The sequence below is a fragment of the Schistocerca piceifrons genome, chromosome 7 (genome assembly GCF_021461385.2).
Source record: "Schistocerca piceifrons isolate TAMUIC-IGC-003096 chromosome 7, iqSchPice1.1, whole genome shotgun sequence".
NCBI lineage: Eukaryota > Metazoa > Arthropoda > Insecta > Orthoptera > Acrididae > Schistocerca > Schistocerca piceifrons.
The window spans coordinates 349,127,390-349,154,739 of NC_060144.1; the positions used below are offsets into that span (position 1 = coordinate 349,127,390).

Here is a 27,350-nt window from a genome sequence, read left to right on the forward strand (position 1 = left end):
AAAACAACAGAGCTCCACCCTGTCCACCAGTGAGTTCTCGCTTGACGTCAGTGAAGTCTCAAATGGTGGTGGTTTGGGTCAGTGGAATGCACGCTACAGGGCGGCTGGCTCGGAGCTGTCCGTGAAGCAATCCATTTGCACCAGTTCGCTGTGACACTGTGAAGCAGAGTGCTGCTCAAATTTCTGTTCCAAGATGCGGTACGATGCAGCAGAGCCATGCGCCAAAGACGACGGGTTTTCCTCTAGGTAGCAGCACGTGGCCATCCGGAGCGCGGTCTCCTTGCGACCCTACATACTGATAACGAAGGTATATGCATGTGGAATAGCCTCCCAGATATGTGACTGGCTCGAAGACTTCTTAAGTAATAGAACACAGTATGTTGTCCTCATCGGTGAGTGTTTATCGGAGACGGGGCTAACATCACGAGTGCCCCAGGGAAGTGTGATAGAACCGTTGCTGTTTTCTACATCCATAAATAATCGGGCAGACAGGGTGGGCAGCAATCTGCTGATGATGCTGTGGTGCATAGAAAAGCGTTTTAGCTGTCTATAGATTAACACAAGATGACCTGGACAAAATGTATGGTTGCTGTGATGAATAGCAGCTGGCTCTTACTGTAGAAAAATGTAAGTTAATGCGGATGAGTTGGAAAAACAAACGTGTAGAGTTCGGATACATCATTTGTTACGATGCGATATGAAATGGAACGAGCATGAGAGCATTGAGGTAGGGAAGGCGAGTGGTGGTCGGCTTCGGTTTATTGCGAGAATTTTAGGAATGTGTATTTAATCTAAAGGAAACCTCACCGCTCATAGGACGCTAGTACGACCTATTCTTGAATACCGCTCGAGTGTCTGGCATCCGCACCACGAAGGATCGAAAGAACTCATCGAGGCAATTCAGAGGCGAGCTGTTAGACTTATTACCGGTGAGTTCGGTCAGCATACAATTGTTACGTAAGGCTTAGGGAGCTCAAGTGAGAATCCCTGCAGGGAAGAAGACATTCATTTCGAAGAACAGTAGAGAAAAAGTTTAGAGAACCGGCATTTGAAGCTCACTGCAGAACGATCATACTGTCGCCAACATACATTTCGCATAGGGACCACGAGAAATTAGGACTCATACGGAGGCATATAGACTGTCGTTTCTCCCTTGCTCTGTCTGCGAGTGGAGCAAGAAAGGAAGCGACTATTTGTAATAAAGGTCACGCACCGTACGGTGGCTTGCAGGGTATGTATGTAGATTTAGATGTAGATGTAGATCACCGCTGCCACCACTCATGTACAATGGCTGCATCCCTGCCAAGTCTTTCTGCAAAATAGCGGAAACATCACCCAGTTTATAGTAGCCCTATTACACGACCTCGTTAAAACTCAGTGAGGTGTTGATAATGGCGTCTTTGTCGCCTTAAAGGCATTCGAGACAGTATCAACTCACCACGTCCTATCTCAAAGGTATCTAACGCTCACGACCGTTACAGTATCCATTTAGAGCAAAATGATTTGCATGTTCATAGTGGTGCTACTAGCCCCACTCTTACGCTACGGTCGCAAAACTTTGAACTAACATCACCTTTGAGATGTAGAAATACGCCCACTATCTTTCATTTACGTCACACAGCTTCTTCTCGGTGTTGCGATTGTTTATCGTCAGGGTACGAAAGCAAAGCATCTACAAAAGGAGGAGGAAACAATGTGAAACCACAGATTGCAAGGGTATTTGATGTTAATTCATTGTTTGCAATGTCGAGAAAAATTTACAAAAAATTTGGCGGTATGAACCCATTTATCAGTATGACGTGGTGCTCCCTTTTGTCCGGATGCGCGCACTGACGCGGTTGGTAAGGGTCCCATAAAGCCGTTGTGTCCTTTCGTGAGGCAAGATGCCCCAAAACAATTGTAAGTTGATGGCAATGGCAACGGGACGGAGTTGACGTCGAAGCTCGTCCCACATGCTGTATCGGAGACATATCTGCCGATTTTTCTAGCCCCAGGAGGATCTATACATGTGTGGAAGAGCATTGTTCGTTTGAAAAATGGCACCAAGATTCAGTCGCATGAGAACTGAGGACGCAGGATGTCTGTGACTGTGATTACGATTATACCTGCCCTCATATTGCCACGCACGCCAGTATCACGTCACTGTTACATACGTGTACCCCAGAAATCTGACGTCACACGACTCAACCAGTCGGCCATATGGAGGCCCACAATAAGGCCCCTTTCTGTCAGGTTCTGGTAATGCCGTTTCACACGTGTACGCGGCTTCCCCATGTTCTTCATAGTGATTACTCGACACCTGACGCTGTTCCCGCCGTTTATACCTTGTAACAACGCTAAACACGAAGACTAATGCACACTGGTGACCGTTGTACCTGCCGCAGAGAATTTCAACTCTCATCATTTACGAGATATATTTACCCGCTGATGCTGCGTACGTGTAGTAAGTTATATAACCATTCGGTCATGTCTTCCTTTTTTGTGAGGCAATGCGTTTACAGGAACACAGTGCAAGTTTACTTACATTTGGAACTTTAGTACGTAAACATGCTTATATGACGCGTCAGTGTAGGCAGTGTTTCCAAGGAGGTCACTAAGATAAGTGAGTAAACATAAGGAAAATGATCCGAAGATATTATAATTTTGTAAATCACCTTAATTTGTTCGATATGTCGTAGCCCTATCGATGTCTCGCACCTGATACGGTTTAAGCGGACGAAACTATAGAGAAGCCGCAAGTTTACCGCTAGGGCTTCGGCGTACTAAGCTGTTTAAAGTGATTTACAAAATTTTAATGTCCTTGGAGGCAGACGCTGACAAAAGATTTGCGCATGCGGATAAGGGATTTGTGGGTGCACTTTGCATGCGACAGCACTTCTGTTATCTACATAATGTACGTCCAATATGTTGGATGGCACAAGGCAACAACGTAGTGTGACTGAACCAAATTACAAAAGACTCAGAATTGAACATGAGCATCGTTTTGTCCAAATGGTTACCAGTTTCGGACCTTCCTAGTCCATAGTCAAATTATCCACATTAGTCTTAGTATAACACCATTGTGTGCGCGCTGGCCACATTGCTTGTATGAGCAGCTGCGTGCATGATACTATTTTTATATCTTGTACTCTGTCACGCATATGTGTAATGTGGCCAGCGTACACATTATGGTGCCACAGTAGGATTTAAACGGGTGGTCTGATAATGGACTACAAAGATCCTAAAGTGGTCAGCATTTGAATTAAAAAAATCTGTGCAATTTCGACGGTTTTCACTGCTGTCGATATAATTGCCTTGAGAGATTCGGTAACTGTTTCCATAATTAAAATAATTCTAATTTCATGTTCCGTCTCAGTCGCACATTTCCATCTCTCTGGAACATTCTGAGATCTAAGAAGTTGCGTCACAACCCGTCTTGTCTACTCAGAACCATATATCACAATACAGAACTTTGATATGTGGTTCCGAGTAGACAAGATGGATTGCTGAAATGCTGACAACTACTCCACCAGCAGGCCATATGGAGGCCCACAATGAGGCCACTTTGTAACTGATAACGACGTTCTAGAGTGATCGAAACATGTAATCTGATTAAAACCTAAGACGGAACAATGAATGATAATTATCTTAATTCGAAAATTTTGTAATTTTATTGATTTCTGTTACCCATGCAGTCTTCTAGCTGCAACCGTTTAAGGAATACTCGTCGTGTTCGAATTTATTACTTTGGATTTCCCAGTCAACGCCACTTCGTTGTGCTACTAGTGTTGACGCTGAATATTCCCAGAAACTGTATTTTTCTATCGTTTACAGTGTCAGTAGGCCAAAATTCGTCATTTCATTATGACATGTGTCTGTAAGTCAGCGAGCACTTTACGCAACTCAGTTGAAGACACCGAAGTATCAAGAAGTCTGGTGTTGATTATTCCGTTAAACGAGTTTTGTCTCTAATGAAAGGTGTATAATGGCTGACGACAGGTGGTCGCGGTATTAAAACGGTATGTAAACACGGCTGCACGGCAACATGCTACAAATAACGCACGCAAGCCTACACGAGAACACTTGCACTGCAACCGAGTGTCTAATGAACTTCCTTTCTTTTGTTTGTTTCTCGATAGCTATCATATGCTGATCGGATAGAAACTAAGTTCCAAGTACATGACGGAATTTACATTTTAAATCCGCGTTTTTTCTTTCGGTTGGGAAGCGAAGCAAAGGGTCTCGATAGCTATGTTTTATTCATACGCAATTTAATGGCAGAGCAGTACAGATAATATGCGAAGCCTATATGGCAGTGCAGCCCTCACTTATCTGCTAAGTGATCATAATGGCCGCATAAATTGTTCCGAGCATAATTCGGCGAAGAAATTGACTGCCATAATGATGATACTTTAACGTCACGTAGCTTTACGGAAGAAGGGCCTAAGAAAAAGAAAGTGCGGTGCGTGGCACGCAAGGTAAGCTCATGTGCGTTTTTGTGCATATGCGTGCGTGTGTGTGTGTGTGTGTGTGTGTGTGTGTGTGTGTGTGTGTGTGAGTGTGCGTGTGTGAGTGCGCGTGCGTGCATCTGCACTTGTCAGAGAACGTGCTTGTTTGCTGTATATCAACGGCGTTATTGAAAGGGTTCCACGAAAGTTTTATACAATGTGATTCCGTGATGTTGTTACAAAGGGAAAACGTAACAGTTTGAAGTAAGGTTCCTTGGTCCGGAATTGACCGAGGTGATAGTTACAACTGAAAATCATTCTGAAGTCTCTGACAGTGGAATACATGTATCCGTATTGTTGTTGCTAAGATTGTAGGGCAGGCTACTTTGAGACGTCTTTGAGAGGTGGTTTCTTCGAGTCATCAACCTTCTGACTGGTTTTATGCGGCCTGCCACTAATTCCTCTCCTGCGCTACCCCTTCATCTCAGAGTAGTTGTTGCACCCTACGTCGTCAGTAATTTGTTGGATGTATTCCAGTTTCCGTATTCCTCTAATGCTTTGGCGCTATACAGCTAGCTCTAGTGTCATCGAGATTATTCCCCGATGTTTCAATAGAGGTGTTCAGTAGAAGAAATGTGTTTCACAATAACAAAGATGAAGAAGTACTTATAGCTCTTATGGTACGCGTTTTGGAGACCATATTTACTACATATTTTGCCTTGGTTTGGTCCGTACCACCTCCGCCAAAAGTTTGTAAACCGAAAAGTTAGCAGCAGAAGAGAACGAACATGTGCTTATAGCTTTTAAAATATGGATTTAAAAGCTGTAGCATGATATACATTAGCTACGAAATACATTAATGAAACCCCCATGAAAGTACAAACAGTATAAAGAGTAAAATAAGGGAGTACCAATGAAAGCATACAACAGTTGTAATATTATATGAATTTCTGTTTTGTCTTTCTTTGTGTAGTACTTCATACATTTAAAATCTTCGTAAAGATGTTTGACCAGAGACTTTTGCTAAAGACGCCAAACAGGAAGGAACTCTATCTTTTTCTTTAAAACAAACGAAATATTGTGCTTCATTTATCCTCGCTATACTTAGGTGCCTTTTATCTCCTTTCTGTAGTAACGTAAGCATCCATGGTCTTATGTATCGTAATTATGAATTAAGTTAAGCCTACTGTTATAACTGTGGATGTAGAATTCTTTTAGTAATATTAGACCTGATTGACTCTCATAATAATAACCATAATTTTCTATGAATTTTGATTTTTTTTTCCTATGATGTAAGGAAAGGGTTGGTGACGAACTGTTTGAGGGTATAACGACCCAATACATTACGAGTTCTTCCGTTATTCGTGTTGTATTGTTAACCAGGACCTTCCTGAGATCGACTTGCCGATCATTTCCTTCAGTTCTCAGCGTATATTTTTTACGTAAGAATGTTTTTTCACTAGCCAAATGTGTCTAGCCTGACAATACGAATGGTCACTGGCCTGACGTGTTATGCCAATGCGTAATTATCTGATATCATCAACATTGTTATTATTTTCTTTTGCCTAAAATTTTGGTTCAGTATCAGCGTCATTGAAGATTTCTTTCCGTTGTGGTACTACATTAAATTCAGTCTTTTGAGAAAAAACATTTCATTATGGTCATGACCTTCCTTCGTCATTAAATAAGCTGAGAGAGAGAAAGTCGCATGAACCAGCGTTTATTAGATATCATTTTTTTGTTTTGGTCCGTACCACCACTTCTGAAAGTTATCCACCCTATAATCTTAGCAACAGTAATACCAGCAAATGTATCCCACTGCCAGAGGTATCAGAACGATTTTCGATTACAACTGTCGAAGCGGTCCTCTAAGAATCAGGGCGCCTCATCTCAAATTGATACATTTACCACTCCCTGTCATCCCTCAAAGTTTGTAACAATATCACGGGATCACACTGTGCATTCTCTGACACTGTTATTGTAAAATACTATAAATTGTATAAATACAACTCCTAAGATTTCTTGCATTTAATGCACTTTTCATGCCGATGTGCTGAGCATTTTGTCTGTATAACGATACTCGATGTGTGTATCACGCTCAGTCAGTTTCTTTCGTCTCGTTAAATAATTGTTTTATATCTTTTGTTTGAGTTCCACTGGAAGTGAGCCAAAGTTGGTTCAATTGCTGAGATTCCGCAGTTTTCATGTATGAGACTGCGTATTCAAGAAACCAGTGTGATATCCACCACGACCTATTAAAAGCAACAGCAAAGGATCACCGGTAATGTGTTTGGTTTTCGTTCCGATGCGATATCAGACGTCGTAGTATTACTCAGCCATACAGCAACCTCATTCACCAAAATTGTCGCCCCCCCCCCCCCCCCTACACACACCTCCTCAAGGGCAAACAGACAACTCTCGAAACAAGTAGTGCCCCATAGTGAGTCGCATAACACTAAATCATGAAAGAAATAAATGATTTGATGCAAAAGCGGATATGCTGTCATTAGTATATTTTAATGTTAGTGATAAATTTCTCGTATTTTCCTCTCTTGACCAGAACGCATACAAACATCGTATTTGAGTTGGGAGTTCTGTGAGCACCAATTCTATTTTTCGTCATATGTCATCTGAGGGGGAGGGGCTTTTCTTACTCATATTACGCAAAAAGAAACAAGTTTGTCGTAGAGATTCATGAGTGTATTAGTGAGTTCACGAATTTTGCCATTTACTACGTTCGTTATGATTACTTGGTGTCATTGGTTTTCTGAGCAGTCCGCTGTAGAGCGTGCCGATGTATGTGCTTACAAATCATATGACGCGTTTCGAGCCCTTAAAAAAAACGAAGTTAAACATTCCGGACGACCACGGTTCCATGCCTCTCAGCTGATGTAATTATTGTGTAATGTACTCCCCACAGGTGGTGGTGGTGGTTGTTGGGATTTTTAAGGGGGACTAAACAGCGAAGGTCATCAGTCCCCCAGTACTCCCCACAGTCCACAAAGCTCACATACGTCAGTTTGGAATCTCATTTTATGAGTAGTCATCCAGATACTAGAGTATGACTTTGTTGGTAAGACTGTAGTGTTCCGGTAAACATAGGTGAACAGCCATGAAACCAGAAACATGGAAAACCAGAGGTAAAGGGGTAAAACGTGGATTCCTGTGAGAAAGGTAATATTATATGGGACGGTGCCACAAACAATAAGAGGCAAGAAGGTTCAGGCTATCGGATATCTGTTAAAACATCCAGGATTATGCAAGTCAAACATATTGTAGAACACGCTGATGATCTAAAACACTCCACCGTGCAACAGGATATTCAACGCCTCGAGACATTGCTGTGGAGTGGTATAGAAAGTACAAAATGTTTCAAATGGCTCTAAGCACTATGGGACTTAACATCTGAGATCATCAGTCCCCTAGACTTAGAACTACGTAAACCGAACCAACCTTAAGGACATCACACACATCCGCGCCCGAAGCAGGATTCGAACCTGCGACCGTAGCAGCCACGTGGTTCCGGACTGAAGCGCCTACAACCGCTCGACCACAGCGGGTGGCTAGAAAGTACACTGACGCAAAAAAAATCAATAACACCAAAATTTAAACATAATTTGGTAGGCGTGTTTCTGAAACATGATGTCTATTTAAATTTCGTGCCAGTAGCATAAGAGTGGCACCATTAGCGCCACTATGTGGATTCAAATCAGGTTTTCGCTAAATACATACTGTAACAATGGTGAGCGTTAGATAGCTGTGAGATCGGGCGCGGTGAGTTGACGTTAGTCAAGAATGCGTTTAAGGTGATAAAGATACCATTATCGACGCTTCACAAATACCTCACTGAGTTTAAATGAGGCCATCTAATAGGGCTACGAGAAGATGACTGTTGCTTTTGAGATATTGCAGAAAGTATTAGAAGGAATGTAGCCACTTTACATGATTGCTTACAGCGCTGGTCACGAGAATGTACTGTTACAAGAAGACCGGACTCTGGGCGGTGACTAGACGCTCGCAAGAGGGAAGACCATGGTGTTCGGCGTTTTGCTTTGTTGCATCATAAAAATGTCTGAAGAAGCAATTCGAGCAGCAGTTGGCGCCGCAGTAACACAGCGAACTGTTACAAATCGATTACTTCGAGGACAGTTCCGAGCCAGACGCCGTGTAGCGTGCATTCCACTGACCCCAAACCACTCCCATTTGTGACTTCAGTGGTGTCGAGCGAGAGCTCATTGGACGGATGTGTTTTCTGATGAAAGCTAATCATGCCTCGGGGCCAATGAAGGCCGTGTGTTGGTAAGAAAGAGGCAAATTTAGGGTCTGCAGTCAACCTGTCTGCATGCTAGGCACATTGGACATACACTTGGAGTTATCCCACGCATCCTGACTGCAAATTTGTATGTTAGTCTGGTGATTCGGCCTGTTGTGCTGCCACTCATGAACAGAATTCCAGGGGATTTTTCCCAACGAACAGTGGTCGTCCAAATACCACTATTGTAATGCGAATGCGCTACAGAGTGTCGATATGTTGTCTCGGCTTGCTCACTTACGAGATCTGTCTCCAGTCGAGCACACATGGGACATTAGCAGACGAAAACTCCCACCAGTGCTATCTACAAACGGCATTAATCGTCCCTGTACTGACGGACCAAGTGCAATAAGCATGAAACTCCACCCCACAAACTGACATCCGGCGCCTATGCAGCACAATGCGTGCAAGTTTGAATGCTTTCATTCAACATTCTGACGCTTACACCGCTCTACATTAACTGTTATTTGCGAGTTTCTTTCTGTCAGTGTATAGTAACAGAATAGAGATACATTAATGCAACAGAGACGAATGTGGCATCATTGTAGCGACGAGGCGGACCACAAGTAGACTTTGACAAAGAGGAAACTGTCATGGCCGACGCCTCGGAATGAGCACCTCGGAAACGACGAAGCTAGTCGGCTGTTCGCGTGCTACTGTCGTGATCATCCATGGGAAATGGTTGAAGGACGGTAAAGCCAAGAGTAGGCGACAAGGTGTTGGACTTCCGTGCCTCGTCACAGAACATGGGTGTCGAAGGCTCACCTCTTCTGCACAGCAGAATAGGCGGTGGTAGGAGGCAGGTATGATAACAGAACGGAATGGTGCTACAGGCACATGTACTTAAGAGCATAACGTTAAGAGGTCAGTTGCATCATCGGATGTTCTTAATGGGTGCGGCGATGAAGACCAAACCTGTGCTTCACATTTTTAGTTAGCATAAGATATTTGTGCGTAAATAAAAGGAAATTGCAAAGTTATGGGACCAGCCGAACGAGGCGGCTGCAACTGTTACGGCACTGAACTCGTATTCGGGAATATGGGGTTTGCTCTGTCGGGTCATACTGATTTAGGTTTCATACTGATTTAGGTTTTCCGTGGTTTTGTTACATCATTTCAGGCAAATGCCGCCATGGTTCCTTCATCGACGCCACGTCCGACCACCTGTCCTATCCTTACAGAACAAACTTAAGAATTTTGTGTGCATCTGTGTTTTGAGCTATTGATTTTTTGTTGTATTATCGTGGCAACTTCTATGTCACTGTGAGATACTCTTTGGATGAAATAAATAAATAAAGTAGATCCTCTACGTGTTCTCATATTAACCCAATGACATCGTCAATTACGACTGCAGTCGACACGGGGCCATCGAGATTGGACTACTGATCAAAGGAAACATATCGCCGCGTCTGATGAATCAGGTTTCTTTCCAGATACACAGTCATCCAGGAGAATGCAACCGGGCGGTGGTGGTATTACGTTATGGGGAATATTCTCTTGTGCTTTCGTGGGACCTGTGGTAGTAATAAAAGGCAGCGCTACAGCTCTGAAATTTGTGAACGTGATTGCTTTCAGCGTGCTTCCCCTCATCCTTGATGTCTTCCCCAACAATAGCGGCACCTTCCAGCTTGACAACCCTTCTAACAAGGACGTGACCTGTGCGTAGAAGGCTGGTTACACATATCTCCGGAAAGCTACCAACAACTTGTCGAATGTGTCCTGCAAAAAAACAGCAGATGTACAGAATTCCAAATTTCTACCAACATGCTTTTGAACAACTGGTCGCAATGTTTTTCATTTATCTACATAAATTGGTATGTAGACGTGAGGAGCACGTAATGAAAAGATAATAAAGTAAAAAGTGACACATAATTTTATTAAATTAATACAGAGGTGTGCACAACTTAAGGACGAAAGTACCTTTCGCGTGGTTTGCCACTGCCGGCCGGAGTGGTCGAGCGGTTCGAGGCGCTACAGTCTGGAACCGCGAGACCGCTACGGTCGCAGGTTCGAATCCTGCCTCGGACATGGATATGTGTGATGTCCTTAGGTTAGTTAGGTCTACGTAGTTCTAAGTTCTAGGGGACTGATGATCTCAGCAGTTAAGTCCCATAGTGCTCACAGCCATTTTTTGCTTTGCCACTGGCAGGTAAAATAGCTCGATCTACTACAGTAAATTGTAAAAGGTAACTGAAAGAAATACACATTGAGGACAGAAACAACACTCTTATTCAAAGACAATAATTACACGAAGCGCAAGATGTTCTCGTGAACATTATGAAATGTGAGACATGGTTCTTAGTAGAATGTGTGATAACCACGGCCCGCAGTGCATGCTCCGCGACGTGGTGCCATGCTGGCCACATGGTTCGTAGGGACGTCTTGTGGTAGGGCGTTTCAGTCCTAGACAACTGATGGATGGTCGTTGGTGCATGTGGACATGCTGCAATATGTCACTCAAAAGCATCTTACACGTGCTCGACGGGACTTATGCTGTGGGAATGGGCAGGCCAGTCCACCCACCGATTATCCTGTTGTTCAAAGAAGTCATTCACTTGCACTCTTCCATACGGTCGCGCACTGTCATCGATAAACATGAAGTCAGGGCAGAACGCACTGCTGGAAAGTGTACCATGCTCAATTATTTGGAGGTCAGTATAACCATAAAATTATGAGTTTCCACTCCATGGCCCTTGGAACATCAAAATGATTATATTTGACAATGTTCCTTGGTACATTTCGTGTTCCCACCTCTCGTCATAAGTCTGTCCGCTCAGAATGACTAAGACTGAATTTGCTCTCATCCGAGAAGTATGCACAAGCCCACTCCTTGTTGATTCAGTCCGTAAGTTCTCGAGACCATAGGAAACGGTGCCACCGATTTGCAGGTGTCAGCGGAACACATGTACTAATGGTCAGAGGAAAACTGCCCTCATGCCACTGTGTAGCGTGATATTCGTGCGTTGCAGGCCTGTTAAATGTGGTTGCTGTTGCACCCCTGTTTTACGTGGTTCCCTCTTTACTTGCTGGTCTTCTGATGCTGTAGTTGACCGTGGTCGACCACCTTCTTTCCTTTGGACAGCAGTGCCTGTAGTTCGGATCGCTCAGCACCCAAATGAAAGAATGCTCTGAGCAATATCAAACTCCTGGGGCCTGCAGGAGTGGCCGAGCGGTTCTAGGCGCTTCAGTCTGGAACCGCGCGACCGCTACGGTTGCAGGTTCGAATCCTGCCTTGGGCATGGATGTGTGTGATTTCCTTAGGTTAGTTAGGTTTAAGTAGTTTTAAGTTCTAGGGGACTGATGACGTCAGAAGTTAAGTCCCAAAGTGCTCAGAGCCATTTGAACCAAACTCCTATGCTACATTCGTCGCACTTCGTCGTTCTTAAGTTTCCCGATGATTGCACCTCAGTTTGAAGTAATCGAAATATCATCTCTGGGCACTTTGTAATGAAAAAGTCCACCACAGGGTACCGCGCTCGTTGATTGACACACACTGTTATTTCCTGTTCCCTCAACTGCCATGTGTTGCAGGGCAGCTACATTTGGCGTCATGTGACGTCCATCTTTCTGTGCACGCCTGAGTGACCTCTGGCAACATGCTGCCGCACTTTGCCATTTCCACGGAGCAATTGTTATGTTACTTTACCTGCCTCTTCCTTATGTTTTACAGACCACTATAGTAGACAGCAGATTTCATAGAAGTAATGTTAATGGTATCTTACTGTATTGTCGTCACAATTTATATTGTAATTCCTTGCCGCAGAAAGAGAGTAAAATGTAGAAAAACACTAGGAAGAGTGCTTCCGAAAATCCCGAAACTTGCAGAACGCACGACTAGAAGACTGGTTAATTGCTTATTTACAAAGAAACTGGAGGCGATATTTATACAGCAAGACAAGAACAAGCTCCTTTTAGTGTCATAATGGCTAGAAGCAAAGAAGGCAGAATGCCGTTGGTATCCTTTTCTGGACAGATACTCCTACGTCGTTACAAGCTGCTTTATTATTTTGGGTGTTTATGGCAAAGCAAACTGGGTTACTGCTTCACGCCGCGACTTGAAAATGTTATGCAGCTGCGACTATATAATTATTTGGCCTGGGACAGGTAACACACATAACTAGTTCTAAACCATATTCATAATTAATTTGTCATTTAACAATAAAAGTATTTCCAGAACTCTCTATTGAAATTGTATTAATTCTTAGTGTGGTGCGAAATTTCTTATAAATAGGAAGCTGAATACAGAAGTGTGACACTCAAGGACGAGGCGTCGGTAACCGCCGCCACGGGCTTCGCCTACATAGTTAGACTACCCGCGAGGCAGGCGCAGATGGCAATGCCCATCGTAAACTCGGACCTGTTCAGAGATGTACATCATTTAGCGTGCAACAGTTTCGCAGCAGCACTTGCCGACACGACGTGAATCTTCTGATGCGCCGACTCATGAAATATATGACGTTGCATTCCCAGTAATTCTAAGAAAAAGTTTCATAGAGCTCCTTATTTCTACTATTTATTATCACTTCTTATAACAAATATAATCTTGCGCCGTTTCTGATGCAGACATAGGTTTATTTTTTCTATTGACGATAATAGCGCGCGAAAATCAACTACGTTCAAGAAGAAATGACGTTTCAGAGCGAATGGAGTTTCAATGTAGTCACTCGTCATTATTTTTTGAATATCTCATTACTAATATATCTGCAAACAACTGAGACAATCACAGTTTGTTCTAATATTGCACTGAATAAGACATGGCTATTGAGACGATATCTAGAGTGGAAATGAGCAATCAAACCCAGAAAAAGTTTCACGGTTGATGAGGTGTGTTGAGTGCGATCGATTGTGACTTTACTGAATTTGATGACCTGCGGCAGTGACAAAACGAATTACAGTCTAACGAGAAACCTCATCTCCATTAAGCGACAAATTTTAGAAGAGTTGTACTTTTTGTCTCCCATCAGAACGCTGAAAGATACAGATTAAACTACGAGCATTACTGTACTACAAAAATCTGTGCTCGTCCGCATTACAGTTTTTCCAATAAAGACGGAGCAATTAGAACTCAATCACGAAACATGTACAACAGGAAATAGGTCTTGCAAATACTTCAAAACCAATTCCTAATATTGGTAATTATTGGTTGAGACAGAAATTTTAGCTACGATAACTATCATAGAGAACTAATACAGGCAAATTTTGATAGAAAAAATATAACTGCCAAACATTACAAAAATGAAGCATATATAATAGTTGCACTGTCACATAACAGTCTACCAGTTTGATTTGCCAGTTTGATGGGTACATGATCATAGAAACAGGGCGAATCATTTCCTAGGAAATGGGGCTGTAACTCTGAAAAGCGTTCCATACAAAGAGAGAAACAAAGATCTGTGTTTTAAGACAGGGTATTATTAGCGAAAATACCCCCAACCTGTAGAATGCAAAGCCGTTAGAAACGGATTCTCAAGGTAGCTGCTTTCGTTCTGCGCTTCTAGTCAACGCAAGACCAAAAAAATTGACTCTACTCTAGTTCCTCCAGTTCTTAATAATTTTTTTTTCCTAGCGTTGAAGGTGACGTGTGTGTGTGTGTGTGTGTGTGTGTGTGTGTATGTGTGTGTGTGTGTGTGTGTGAGAGAGAGAGAGAGAGAGAGAGAGAGAGAGAGAGAGAGAGAGAGAGAGAGAGAGACAGGCAAATAGGATCCTGTTGCATACTTCGACCGGCCGGGGTGGCCGTGCGGTTCTAGGCGCTACAGTCTGGAACAGCGTGACCGCTACGGTCGCAGGTTCGAATCTTGCCTCGGGCATGGATGTGTGTGATGTCCTTAGGTTAGTTAGGTTTAAGTATTCGAAGTTATAGGGGACTGATGACCTTAGAAGTTAAGTCCCATAGTGCTCTGAGCCTTTGAACAATAATTTACTTATTTTTTTTTTCATACTTCGGGCTATACATTGACCTGCAGCACTACTGAAACACGGTTAGGTGTTTCTACAATACTGACATAAGACGCCACACGGCAATCTTCCTCTTCTTCTTTTTTTTTACGTTTATGTTACTCGATCAGTATCAAACCAGTTCCAAGCAACCCTGAAAAATTCTCGAAAAAAATCGACTTTGAGGTTTTGCGACCATGTTTTACACGCTTCGTTACTTTTAGACAAGCAACTTGGCTCTGTGATAGAATGCCTAAGTGACACTTGGGGTCGGGAATTCAATTCGCTGTGTAATCAAATATTGACACGAAGGTATATATTCTACGAGCGTTTCCGTGTAGCTCAAAATTCATAGAGACGGAAGAAATTTAGTTTCTAATCTCTTTTATTTAAAAGAATCTTGATTAAAAATCTCTTATAAAAGATCGGTAATTAGGTCTTAACGTCTGCAATGGAAAATGGATTTTTGTGTTCGATATGTAATTTTAAATAAAAGGACGCGCATTTTTATAAAAATGGGAGTTATATGTGTTAATAAGCATATATTTGATGAAGTTCATACTGAAATGACGTAGGTATTCGAACTTAACGGAAAAATAACGAAAAAATAATAATCGAAACCTGACTCGATCCAGCGATTACCAGTCTTCTGTTGCTCCGCCGATGCGTTTCCAACTTTAAAGTCGTAGAAGATGCACCTTTGTTTAGCAGATTAATTCGAACGGAACTGTTTCGAGAATAGTTGAATCGAGCTGCTTTTACATATTGATATTGGAGTTCTAAACTTCATGTACCATGAATACAAGAGAAACTACAAAAATTCAATTGACGTGTGGTTCTCTTGTGAGTCTAGGAAGTAACGGTGGTTATCAAAACCAATCGTAAGTGTCCTCTCAGTTTTTACCTTTGATACCAGTGAAGAGAGATACACGCCAGCTGTCAAATTGAAAAAAATAAATTCAAAGCTTATAAAACTTTCTTTGACAGAATGATTGTTCTTAGCTCGTTTATAAACATCCGCTCATACTCTCTTAATGACGCAAATAAAGTGACGTAGACAAGCTGATGCTAAAGAAAAATATTAATCTAACGTTAACCTCCATATTTCGCCTCGTAATTGATTCGTTCATTCGTTCTTCGTCACTCCCTAGATACCATCAGCAATGAGTGGATAAACCAGTCACAGAATGAAACTCTCCGTTTTACTTCACCTCTTACTGGCGGCAAAAAACCAGTCACGGAAGCCTGGGTAAATGAAAATTCGGTTCCGCACGTTGCAATGGAAGAGTTTCGAGAATAACGAATCACGAATTTACAGTGCCCTTGATGATAAACGTGCCTACACGTTTGACCTTTCGTTTCGTAGACATTTTTATTCATTGGTTTAGTCACAAACTCCATCAGCCTTTCATGTATGAACGTTCGTCACAGAGCGCGTAGGACATGGTCACTAGCACATTGGCGTGAATTCCACAATAAATACAGCAGACTGCCTACGGGTTTATTCATAAGCATCCGTATCGTTAGGTATCAGAATATGGCATTCTAAACGAAGTAGCAAACAATCTCCTTTAATGAAATGCAGCAGTACACATTTCTGAATCCTTCGGCTCACAAGCGTTTCAGAGATATTGCATGCTGCATTAGACGATAACAATTGAAAAAAACTGACAATGTATAAAATTAAATGGCCTATAGAACATACGACTGACCAAATATTACAGAATCTTCCCAAGAGGGCAAAGAGATTAAAGAAATGCGAAGAAATTGACAGTGTACAATGAAAAATTAACATAATGTATCATTGATTGTAATGCGTAACATTCTCATTGTTCTGTAAATCGAGACTCACTTGGAAATTTGCAGTAACTGATCGGTTCTGAGTTACCTCTTTTCATATTATGGGTCACACTGTTTCTTTTTATAGACGCAAAAGTATGAACTAAGTTTAAAGAGTAAGGTGGAAATGTACAAACGAATTAAAACAATAAAGATGCAAGAGCTGATACAGCAGCTATAGTTTTGTTAAAGAAGTAAACAGATCGGATCAATTTTGTACTGAAATAACATACCTAATCATGAAAGTGAAATAGTCATAGGGACATCCATATTATAAACTCGTTTACAGGATGAAATAACTTGAAGAGCAATAGAAACCACCAGAAATGCGAACTGGAGCCGTCGTTCTTAGTATTTATCTGTTCTTTGAACTAGGCTGAAGTTGGATTGTCATTCACAGAAAATATCTGAGATTTTATGGCTGAGGCAGCTTGCTCAAGGTAAGACAAAATTCTCGATCAGCTATATCTGTAGTCTCGAAGTCGGAAGGCGCATGGTAATAATTATTAATCTGACCTCAGCACTATTAGCAGTTGCTTCCGTTAATTATTCATAGATATAGTGATGCGGATTCCAGCAACAGATATCGAAATACAGCGCCGCTCCGTTTGGTATCATTGTGAAGACGACGGATGAGCAACACGTAGCTGTGTTCGTCACAGTCCACTGTGCAAGTTACGCGTTTCTCCGACTAACTTCACAGGCAACGTACCAAACATAATTCCCTCTGTCTTAAAATGATTATAAAATTGTCAACATTATTTAGCGTCAATACTATTTGTTTCTATTATTATAGTATGTCGTAAGTACATTGTAGCCCTTAGTCCAGAAACTAGTATGTAAAAAACATTAGATGTTTGTATATTTTTACAATCCAGATGAATGAGCAGCTGTAGTTCCACGTCGTAGCTGTTGAATTGTTAACGTAAGAAAATATACAAAGTGGATTAAACTTTCGTGTCTACTATTTTATTCAAATACCAATTAACTCAGGTCCTGCAGTAACGCTAACGTGCCGAACAAACATGTTAAAAAAAATGAACGTTCTTCTCTCTATGCTCCACATTTCGCCCTGATAAGGCTACCAGATTAATGAAACACATTCTAAAACTGGTCGGGCGAGGATGCGTTTGTTTAGTGAGGGAACCACAGCTTAGTAAATAAGAATTTACGTTTTTTCTATCTTACATTGCTCCACATGACCGCTTCTACTTGTCTGATTATCTGATCTGCTTTGTTTGTCCAATGTCGGAAGATTTCACCTACGTACGAGTTCAATATGCTTTTGTTTACATAGACGACCAGTTGCCAGCGCTTCCCCAAGAGCAGGATTTTTTTACAATTAATCATAAAACATGACTTGTTTTTATTTAACGGCACACCCAAAGAAAGAGAGCTGCAAGTGTAGCCCAGTGGGGCATCAGCGTGTATTGTCAACTTAACGGTCCTGTCATAAATAATAAACTGTCGCGCGCGATATGTAACTTGATTTGTTCGTTTATTTCACTTTATTTTATTTTATTTTTCTATCAGTCTTCCTCCCGTTTGGAATTGTACCTGATTTCTCAATTTCAAGGCACAGTAAGACAGTTGGTTTCTTGGTCACATATTGCGTGAGTAGGTGTTGTGTTTACCAAGCGAAAGAAACAAACCATTTCAAAAAATACTCACCCAGAAATGAAAAACAAACAAGTTAATCACACTATCCATGTAGAATCTTCTCAATAGCACACGCAAATTTCCAAATCACATCTGCAAGGTTTCAGTTTTTAATGAAATAACCATCACTGAAATGTCAACACTCCACAAACAGGTATCTACGTCAGTTATAGCGTAATCTTAACTGTAAATTGTAAAATTGCAGTAGAGTATGTATAGAATTACAGAAGACAACTTTTAGAATAACTGAAAGTTTTATTATCTGTCGTATATGAAACCACACTGATGTAAGTTGCACGTCTTAGTTACACAGTTCTCATAGATGACAATACAAGTTTGAAGTAACGTCACAGATGGCGCAGATATTAAAATTAATAAATATTCATCGTATATTGTGTTTTATGCAACACACTTGTACTTATTTGTGTATAAAATGTGCATGTTTGTTCAGTTTATTCACGTTTGTTTTGTAATCTGTAACATAATTCGTTGTTATAGGCTGAAGTCCTTACACATGTAATCCTATGTAATTTTTATTCTGATGAAGACCGCCTTAGAGCTGTCGAAACCATGGTCAATGTGACAACAATTTTATGCAGCCAAGAGACTATACGTACATTCTGTAATTAAATACTGTAACACTAATGTTAGCAATAATTTTCCCCTTTGGCAAGGCCAACATTATTGTTTTCATGAAGATTATGTAAGTAAAAAAGATTATTTGAAGCTTATTGTGTTCCATAAAATGTATGTTATTTATCATGTTCTCAGTATTGAAGTATCTATTCAATTTGTGATTATCATTGAAACTTGTAGCATCATGTCTGAAAGTTCTGTAAACAACATCTTGAAATTACTCCACTATGACATTGTGTACGACAGAAACCAGCAATACTCTCAGGTATACAAAAAAGTTATAACAAAAATGTGCGTACATTCTTCTGCAGTTCTATATGTAGGACAATTCAAAATTAATATAGCGATTATAGACGTCTGTAAGTAATTAACGCACAGTGACACATGAACAAAAATTACAGAAATTTAAAAGAAAGTTTTAAATTTTGATAGTTGCGCAGGCGCAATGAATCGGAATCTGGTGTACAGTTTTAAATCAAGTCTTTGCAGACCGTTAGATGGGTCTTACTGGACTTGACAACGCCATATCCTTCTTATGTACATTTAAATCTCCAGCCGTCACACCTATGGATGTGTTTTTATAGCGTTACGAGTGTGTGTGTGTGTGTGTGTGTGTGTGTGTGTTTGTGTGCGAGAAGAAATTCAGAACTCACATTTCTAACACTTTAGATCTGTGACTCTACATATGCTTCAGAATGTATGGCGTAAAGTGATTTATCGCTTTCATGAATCCCGCGTGATCGAGGGTGTCACACAGAACGCATATTTTAAGTATGTAAATTTTTGGCATCCTCCTCCTACATTGTTTACAATTCTTACAGACGTAAAGCTATGCATTAAACAATTATATACGTTTGTAATCACTATATTCACTTCGAACAGTCCTGTAATTTCTGCAAGAATTTTACAAGCTGTAATTAAGGAGGCAATGTAGCGTTCACAGAGCCATGTTTAGATTGTAAAAATGGTCATTGTACTACAGTTGAAAACCTGATGATAAACCTGTGACTTCGGAAGGTGGAATGGTCAGGTGAGGACGCTATTGAGAAGACGGTGTACAAATTTTTATTGGTACCACGTTCACAGATTCATTCAAAGTCACTCACATATTTCCATCTCCTCTGTAGTTGGACGACAGTCATTTCTTTCATATGGTGAGCTGATTTCGGTAATGTGCGATTCTTAACAGGTTGCTGTTATCCCCCAACACTAATTTTACACCGTCTTTAAAAACTGCAACTGCTGGCGTAGCAGGCTCGAACCAGAAACACCAACCTGTGGAAGCAGTCTTCCATACAATATATCACGATGCTTCAAACATGGATTATAAACAGTCTTGACCGGAGTTAAATGTTTATTTAGAATGGTAATCGGTTTCGGTCAGAATGTGGCCTTCTTCAGACTATTTATATCATCATGACAAGCGGTGAAGGTGACCGGAGCAGGTGTTATGATTCCACGAACGTCAAATGCTCAAAAGCAGTTGATGTTCGTGTTGTCATAGGACATGCACCGTTCACAGCCAACCTCAGCCATCATGATTTAAATGGTCTGAAGATGGACACATTCTGATCGAAATCGGCAACCGTTCAGAATAAATGTTTTATTGCGGTCAAGACTGTTTTTAATCCATGTTTAAATATCTTTAGCCAGACTGCTGTTTCTCCATGAGAAATGTTCTCAAAAATTACTAATATATCATGAGTTTCTATGTTTACATACATACGAAACTACAGCAGTTGACGATTACGGAATGTTGTTATTGTTCGAGTCTCCTACGTCAGCAATTATTTACATTAATGGCCTTGTAAAAGATCCTGAGGTGAAGAGTAAGCTCGTGAAAATGCTGTATCTTCGAAATCAGCTGGTCGTTTCAAATAACTGACTGTGGTCATAATACGGTCAAGCCAGAAACTGAAGAGTTATCAAAACTGGACGTATTTAAGAGAAGCCATACTTATTTACACAAAACAGGTTTGCTTTTGTGCGTGTCGATAGATGTTTATTTCATAATTATCGGTTTCAGGCGATGCTGACCACCTTCTGATCATATGTGGTAGTTACAGTTCACTGTCATATACTGTTGAGTATATTAGTTCACTGGCGTATACTGTTAAGTATATGACCATGCACTAATATATACATTCCGACAGGTTATTCTATATTTTGAAGTAAACAGCACTCGACAGTCAAAAACTTTGCCTGTATTGGAAACTGAAGTATTATTAAGGAGAATGCACACAAATTTTGTTCTTACGTGGTCTCTTCACAGCACCGTCTCGGTTTTGCCAAGAACAGACGCAATGTCTACGACGAGAAAATGCTACAATTTCGATAAAATACAAATATACTACAGCTGCTTTGTTAGCAGTGCGAGGCGACTCACCTGGCGCAGACAGGCGGCGGTGCAGGAGGCGGCGCCCTGGTGGCAGGAGGCGGGAGGCCACCACCAGCCCGGCGCCGCCGCTGCCAGCGCGGCCAGCGTCCACAGTCCCGCCGACGCCATGCGGGGGCGGCCGACGCCTAGCAGCGCCGCGGCACCGCCTCCGCGCCCGCGCTGGTCGTCAGCTGAGCGCCGGAGGCGGCCGGAGCGCGCGGCCCGGCGGCGGGAAACTTCATAGCGCGCCAGGAAGCGTGGCCGCGGAGAAGCTGTGCCAGGTACCACTGCTGAACGTCGGAGAGACTGCCGCACAGGTGTAGGCAGCGCAACAGCGCCCGGGTGTCAGGGAGTCCGAGCCGCGAGGGCCGGCCGCCGTCAGCTGATGGCCGAGAGCCGGGCAGCTGCTGCGCGCTGAGAGGACGCTGTTGGCGTGGTGTCCGGGAGCAGACTGCCGCGCGGCGGTCTCGCCGCTACCCTCGCCACATAGCGCCGCGCCTCCCCCACCACCGGTGCAGTCACGTGCTCTGCCCGGCTGCGAAGTGGGGGGCGCCAGGCCACGACGAGCAGCTTGTCCACGCGCCCCACGGCATGTCTCAGGCAAAGCTACTGGTTTACTGTACGTTTTATCGCCATGAGCGATTTTGTTTTCCCGTAAGTTTAATAAACTCTAAAGATGCATAACGTAGAGTAATCTTCTATAAAATATTCTCTTTCATACTTACAACTGCCGGCATACGCGGGGGTAACTTCTCGATTCCGACAGTCGAGATAGTGTAGTCATCACGTTCGAAGAGCATTTTCATCCGGCAAGCAAGTTCCTTCAATGATTTTTGACAAAGAGCGGGGAAGGTGAATGTCTGAGGGTGCAAAATCAGGCGGATAAGGTGTGTGCGAGATGACTACCCAAACTAACTCCAGTATACCTAAAAGTATACCTATTCAAAAAAGCAGATAAAAATTCACTTGACGCCTTCCTGGGAGACAATCCCCACTCCAACGAACTTAACAATGTAACTGTAGACCAGAAGTGACTTCAATTCGAGGAAATAGTATCGAGAGCAATTAAGAGATCTATACTAAATAAATTAACAAACGACGGAGCTGATCCTCCTTGGTACACAAAACGAGTCAGAGTTCTGTTGCAGAAACAACGGAAAAACATGCCAAATTTAAACAGACACAAAACCTCAAGGATTGATGATCCTTTACAGAAACTCGAAATTTAGCGTGGACTTCAATGCGAGATGCTTATGACAGTTTCCACAACGAAACTTTGTCTCGAAACTTAGGAGAAAATCCTGTGAGATTCTAATTGTATGTGAAGTGTGGTAGCGACAAGATACAATCAGTGTCTGCTCTGCGCGATAGCAATGGAGATACTATCGAAGACAGTGCTGACAAAGCAAGGCTACTAAACACAGCCTTCCGAAATGCCTCCACAAAAGAAGACGGAGGAAAAATTCCACAATTCAAATCAAGATCAGCTGCCAACATGGGTAACTTACAAGTAGATATCCTCGGAATAATGAAGCAACTTAAATCACTTAATAAAAGCAAGTCTTCTGGTCCAAATTGTATACTAATGAGGTTCCATTCAGAGTACGATGATGCAATAGCTCCATACTTAACAATCATAGGTAGAAGTTCACTCGACGAAAGATCCGTACCCAAAGATTGGAAAGTTGCATAGGTCACACCAATATTTAAGAAATGCAGTAGGAATAATCCACTTAATTACCGTCCCATACCATTAACATCGATATGCAGCACGATTTTAGAACATATATTGTGTTCGAACACTATGAATTAACTCGAATAAAACGCTCTACCGACACACAGTCCACACGGATTTAGAAAACATCGGTCTTATAAAACACAACTAGCTCTTTACTCGCACGAAGTGTTGAGAGCTATTGACAAGGGATTTCAAAAGGTCTCCGTAGTAACTGACGGAAAGTCATCGAGTTAAACAGAAGTGATTTCTCGCGTTCCCCAAGGTAGACTCATAGGCCCTTTGCTGTTCTATATCAGTATAAACGATTTGGGAGACAATTTGAGCAGCCGTCGTAGGTTGTTTGCAGACGACACTCGTTTATCGGCTAGTAAAGTCATCAGAATATCAAAACAAATTGCAAAATGATTTATAACAGATATCTGTATGGTGCAAAAATTGGCAATTGACCCTAAATAACCAAAAGTGTGAGGTCATCCACATGAGTGCTAAAAGCAATCTGTTAAACTTCGGTTACACGATAAATCAGTCAAATCTAAAGGCCGTAAATTCAACTAAATACCTATGAATTAAAATTGCGAACAACTTAGATTGGAAGGAACATATACAAAATGTTGTGGGGAAGGCTAATCAAAGACTACGTTTTATTGGCAGGACACTTAGAAAACGTAACAGATCTACTAAGGAGACTGCCTACTCTACGGTTGTCCGTCCTCTTTTAGAATACTGCTGCGCGGTGTGGGATCCTTACCAGATAGGATTGACGGAGTACATCAAAAAAATTCAAAGAAGGGCAGCACGTTTTGTATTATCGCGAAATAAGGGACAGAGTGTCACTGAAATGATACAGGATTTGGGGTGGACATCAATATACCGAAGGCGGTTTTCGTTGCGGAGGAATCTTCTCACGAAATTCCAATCACCAACTTTCTCCTCCGAATGCGGAAATATGTTTTTGATGTGGACCTACGTATGGAGAAACGATCACCATGATAAAATAAGGGAAACTAGAGCTAGTAAGGAAAGATATAGGTTTCGTTCTTTTAGCGCGCTTTACGAAATGGGAATAATAGGGAATTGTGAAGGTGGTTCGATGAAACCTCTGCCTGTGTTATTTTCAGAGTATCCGTGTAGGTGATGTAGATGTAGACGGAATAAAAATTTTACGTCTGTAGTTTCCGTGATCACATGTCACGTGGTTACTGTTTTTACTCCTCACCAGAATGATGTCACACCATCTATTGTAAGTAACCAGTATTTTTTTAGAAAACACTGCATCCTGTGAAGCTGGCGGATTCTATTTCTTGATTTTTGTTTGGTTCTGGTGTGTATTGTTTGAAGATGCACTTTAAAATGAGCAACCGTCCAAACTGGTTAGTAGTGCTTCATAAGGACAATTTTAACCTAACAGATTGGCGAGAACGACGTTGTTCTTCAGATATGGAAAGAGTAGAAGACTTCGTCCTGTTCCTTAAATTTAGGGATTGTGTTACAACAGGTCACGTCTATCTGCTTCTTTTATTCCTTTTAAAACATTAGCTGAGTATGTGATCCTGCACTGCGGTAAACATTACGTCAAACAAGCTAAAGCAGCATCTCATTGTGTCTACTTTCATTGCTATTCTGGAAACTTTTGCTGCCCGTTGTTCCTTTGTAACCGAAAACACGGCAGCTTTATTCTCGTTACTCTATTGACATATATATTACGAAAAGAAATGACAAACTCTATCCATCTGTAAATAACTGTTTCGCTATCTTTAGGCAACTTGATCTGTTGTGACACTGTTGCTCAGTCTGTACACGCTACGCTGCAATCCAAGATATTTGGGTTTAAGACGTACTGTGATGCTAGAGATATTTCTTTTCTTAATGTGGAAAATTGCAAGTTACATGGTGATACGGAGTCTAAGTGAAACTGGTATCAGAGACAACAGACCATTTCGGTAGCGGCTGTATTGGTTTATCATGGTGCCATGCCCACGTAGAACCTTACTCAGCAAATCACGTGACCTGTGTAGCAGATAGTACATCCCGTTGTACCACGATTAGAGTTCATTCGCGTATGGAGCGTGGGGACAATCTACACGTTAATGCCCTTGGGTGTGCATGGCAGTTATTGTAATCTTGTCTTCGCAAACTATGCCGAAGCAGCGCATAGAAGGCTTAAGAATATCTCTAGAGTCTTCACTTTGGTTCTTGAAGCTTCGTCTGTGCGCTTATACTGGATAATTAGCGTCTCTCTTCATGCTTCTGCCAATTGAAGTACTTCAACATTTCCACGACGCTCCACCTCAAAGAAACTTGTGACCGTTAGTGCTGCCTTTCTTTGTATACCTCGGTTACATACTTGAGCAATAATAGGCGGAGCACAGGCTCGGACTGTGTCAGGGATGGTGGAAGAAATCGGCCGTGCCCTTTCGAGGGAACCATCCCGGGATTTGCCTGGAGCGATTTAGGGAAACCACGGGAAGCTAGATCTGGATGAGTGAATGTGGATTTGAACCGTCGTCCTCCCGAAAACAAGTCCAGTATGGTAACCAGTGCTCCACCACGCTCGGTATTCGAAAATGGGACACGCGAAGGTTTCAATGTAGACCATCTCTACAATAGACTTTGGAGCTTTTTGCTCCTATGCAAACCTGGAATTAGATTACTTTCCAGTTTGAGTCTTCTGTTTCTTGAAGATAACAGCGTCTAACGCAAAGTCTCTGTTCTAGAGCAATCAAGTGGTCCTGGATATATTCTGCAGTGTTCTTATCCAATTTTTATCTACATATTGAGCTCATTTTAATTCTTTCGAGGGCTTCGCTCTTCTCACACGTCGAAAAAATATGATGTTTGAAACGAAATAAAACCAACTTAATCCTTTACCTCTGGTGCGCTGCTGTCTCGTGGTAATGTAGTGCACTCCTCCTGAGGGTTGCCACATTACTGTACCCGACTATCAACCTCTTCTTTGCTGTTCAAAAAAGTTTGTGTTCTGTTCGTGAAATTTCTAGAGGTTAGCTTTGAAAACAGCTTTTGACTCGTAGGCGACTCTTCTGCTGTTCGTGAGGCTTTGAATGGAGCAAATCTTTCAGAGTGAGGAAAACATATTGTCCTTCTCTGGACTTTGGAAAAGCCAGACGTATCGGTTGTGGCTTAAGCACCCCCACTTGTCCCCAGCACCTGGTAGCGAAGTATTCCAATATAAAAGTCAATTAAAGGTCTGTCTAAGAGCATTTCAACAGCCCAAAATACAAGATAGGTTCTAAGAGGAGAAACTTAAAATGCCAGAAGCCAGAAACTTGACAGCAAAAAAGAGGGAAACTCTTCAAGAATTTACAAGTTGATTCGAGGTGTGACCAAGTGTCTTGATGAATTTTTCCATTATGATATACACTATGTGACAGAAGTATCCGGACACCCCCAAACACTTTTCATATTAGGCGCACTGTGCTGCCACCTACTGCTAAGTACTGCATATCAGTGACCTCAGTAGTCATTAGACATCGTGAGAGAGAAGAATTGGGGGCTTCCCGGAACTCACGGACTTCGAACGTGGCCAGGTGATTGGGTGTCACTTGTGTCATACGTCTGTATGCGGGATTTCCACACTCCTAAACATCCCTAGGTTCACTGTTTCCGAAGTGATAGTGAAGTGGAAACGTGAAGGGACACGTACAGCACGATAGCGTACAGGCCGACCTCGTCTGTTGACTGACAGAGAGAGCCGACAGTTGAAGAGGGTCATAATGTGTAATAGGCAGACATCTATCCGGACCATCATACAGGAATTCCAAACTGCATCAGGATCCACTGCAAGTACTACGACAGATAGGCGGGAGGCGAGAAAACTTGGATTTCATGGTCGAGCGGCTGCTCACAAGCCACACATCATGCCGATAAATGCCAAACGACGCCTCGCTTGGTGTAAGGATCGAAAACATTGGACGATTGAACAGTGGAAAAACGTTGTATAGAGTGACGAATCACGGTACATAATGCGGCGATCCGATGGCGGGGTGTGAGTATGGCCAATGCCCGGTGATCGTCATCTGCTAGCTTGTGTAGTGCCAACAGTAAAATTCGGATTCGGTGGTGTTATGGTGTGGTCGTGTTTTTCATAGAGAGGGCTTGCACCTCTTGTTGTTTTGCGCGGCACTATCACAGCACAGGCCTACACTGACGTTTCAAGCCCCTTCTTGCTTCCCACAGCTGAAGAGCGATTTGGGGATGGCGATTACATCTTTCAACACGATCGAGCACCTGTTCAAATGCACGGCCTGTGGCGTAGTGGTTACACGACAAAAATACTACTGGCCTACACAGATTCCTGGCCTGAATCCTACAGAACACATTTTGGAACGCCGACTTCGTGCCAGGCCTTACCGACCGACATCGATACGTCTCCTCAGTGCAGCACTCCCTTAAGAATTGGCTGCCAGTCCC

The 27,350-nt window shown here is 42.2% G+C and overlaps 1 protein-coding gene across 1 annotated transcript in view; it reads right to left on the minus strand.

Moving 5' to 3' along the window:
* LOC124804728 overlaps positions 1–21,526 on the minus strand; it is a 150,423-nt gene extending 128,897 nt beyond the window's left edge. Inside the window, exon 1 of the mRNA XM_047265021.1 lies at positions 21,194–21,526. Coding sequence (XP_047120977.1) covers positions 21,194–21,313 — 120 coding nt within the window. The 5' untranslated portion in view covers positions 21,314–21,526. The remainder of the gene's footprint in view (positions 1–21,193) is intronic.
* Between the last annotated feature and the right edge of the window lie 5,824 nt (positions 21,527–27,350).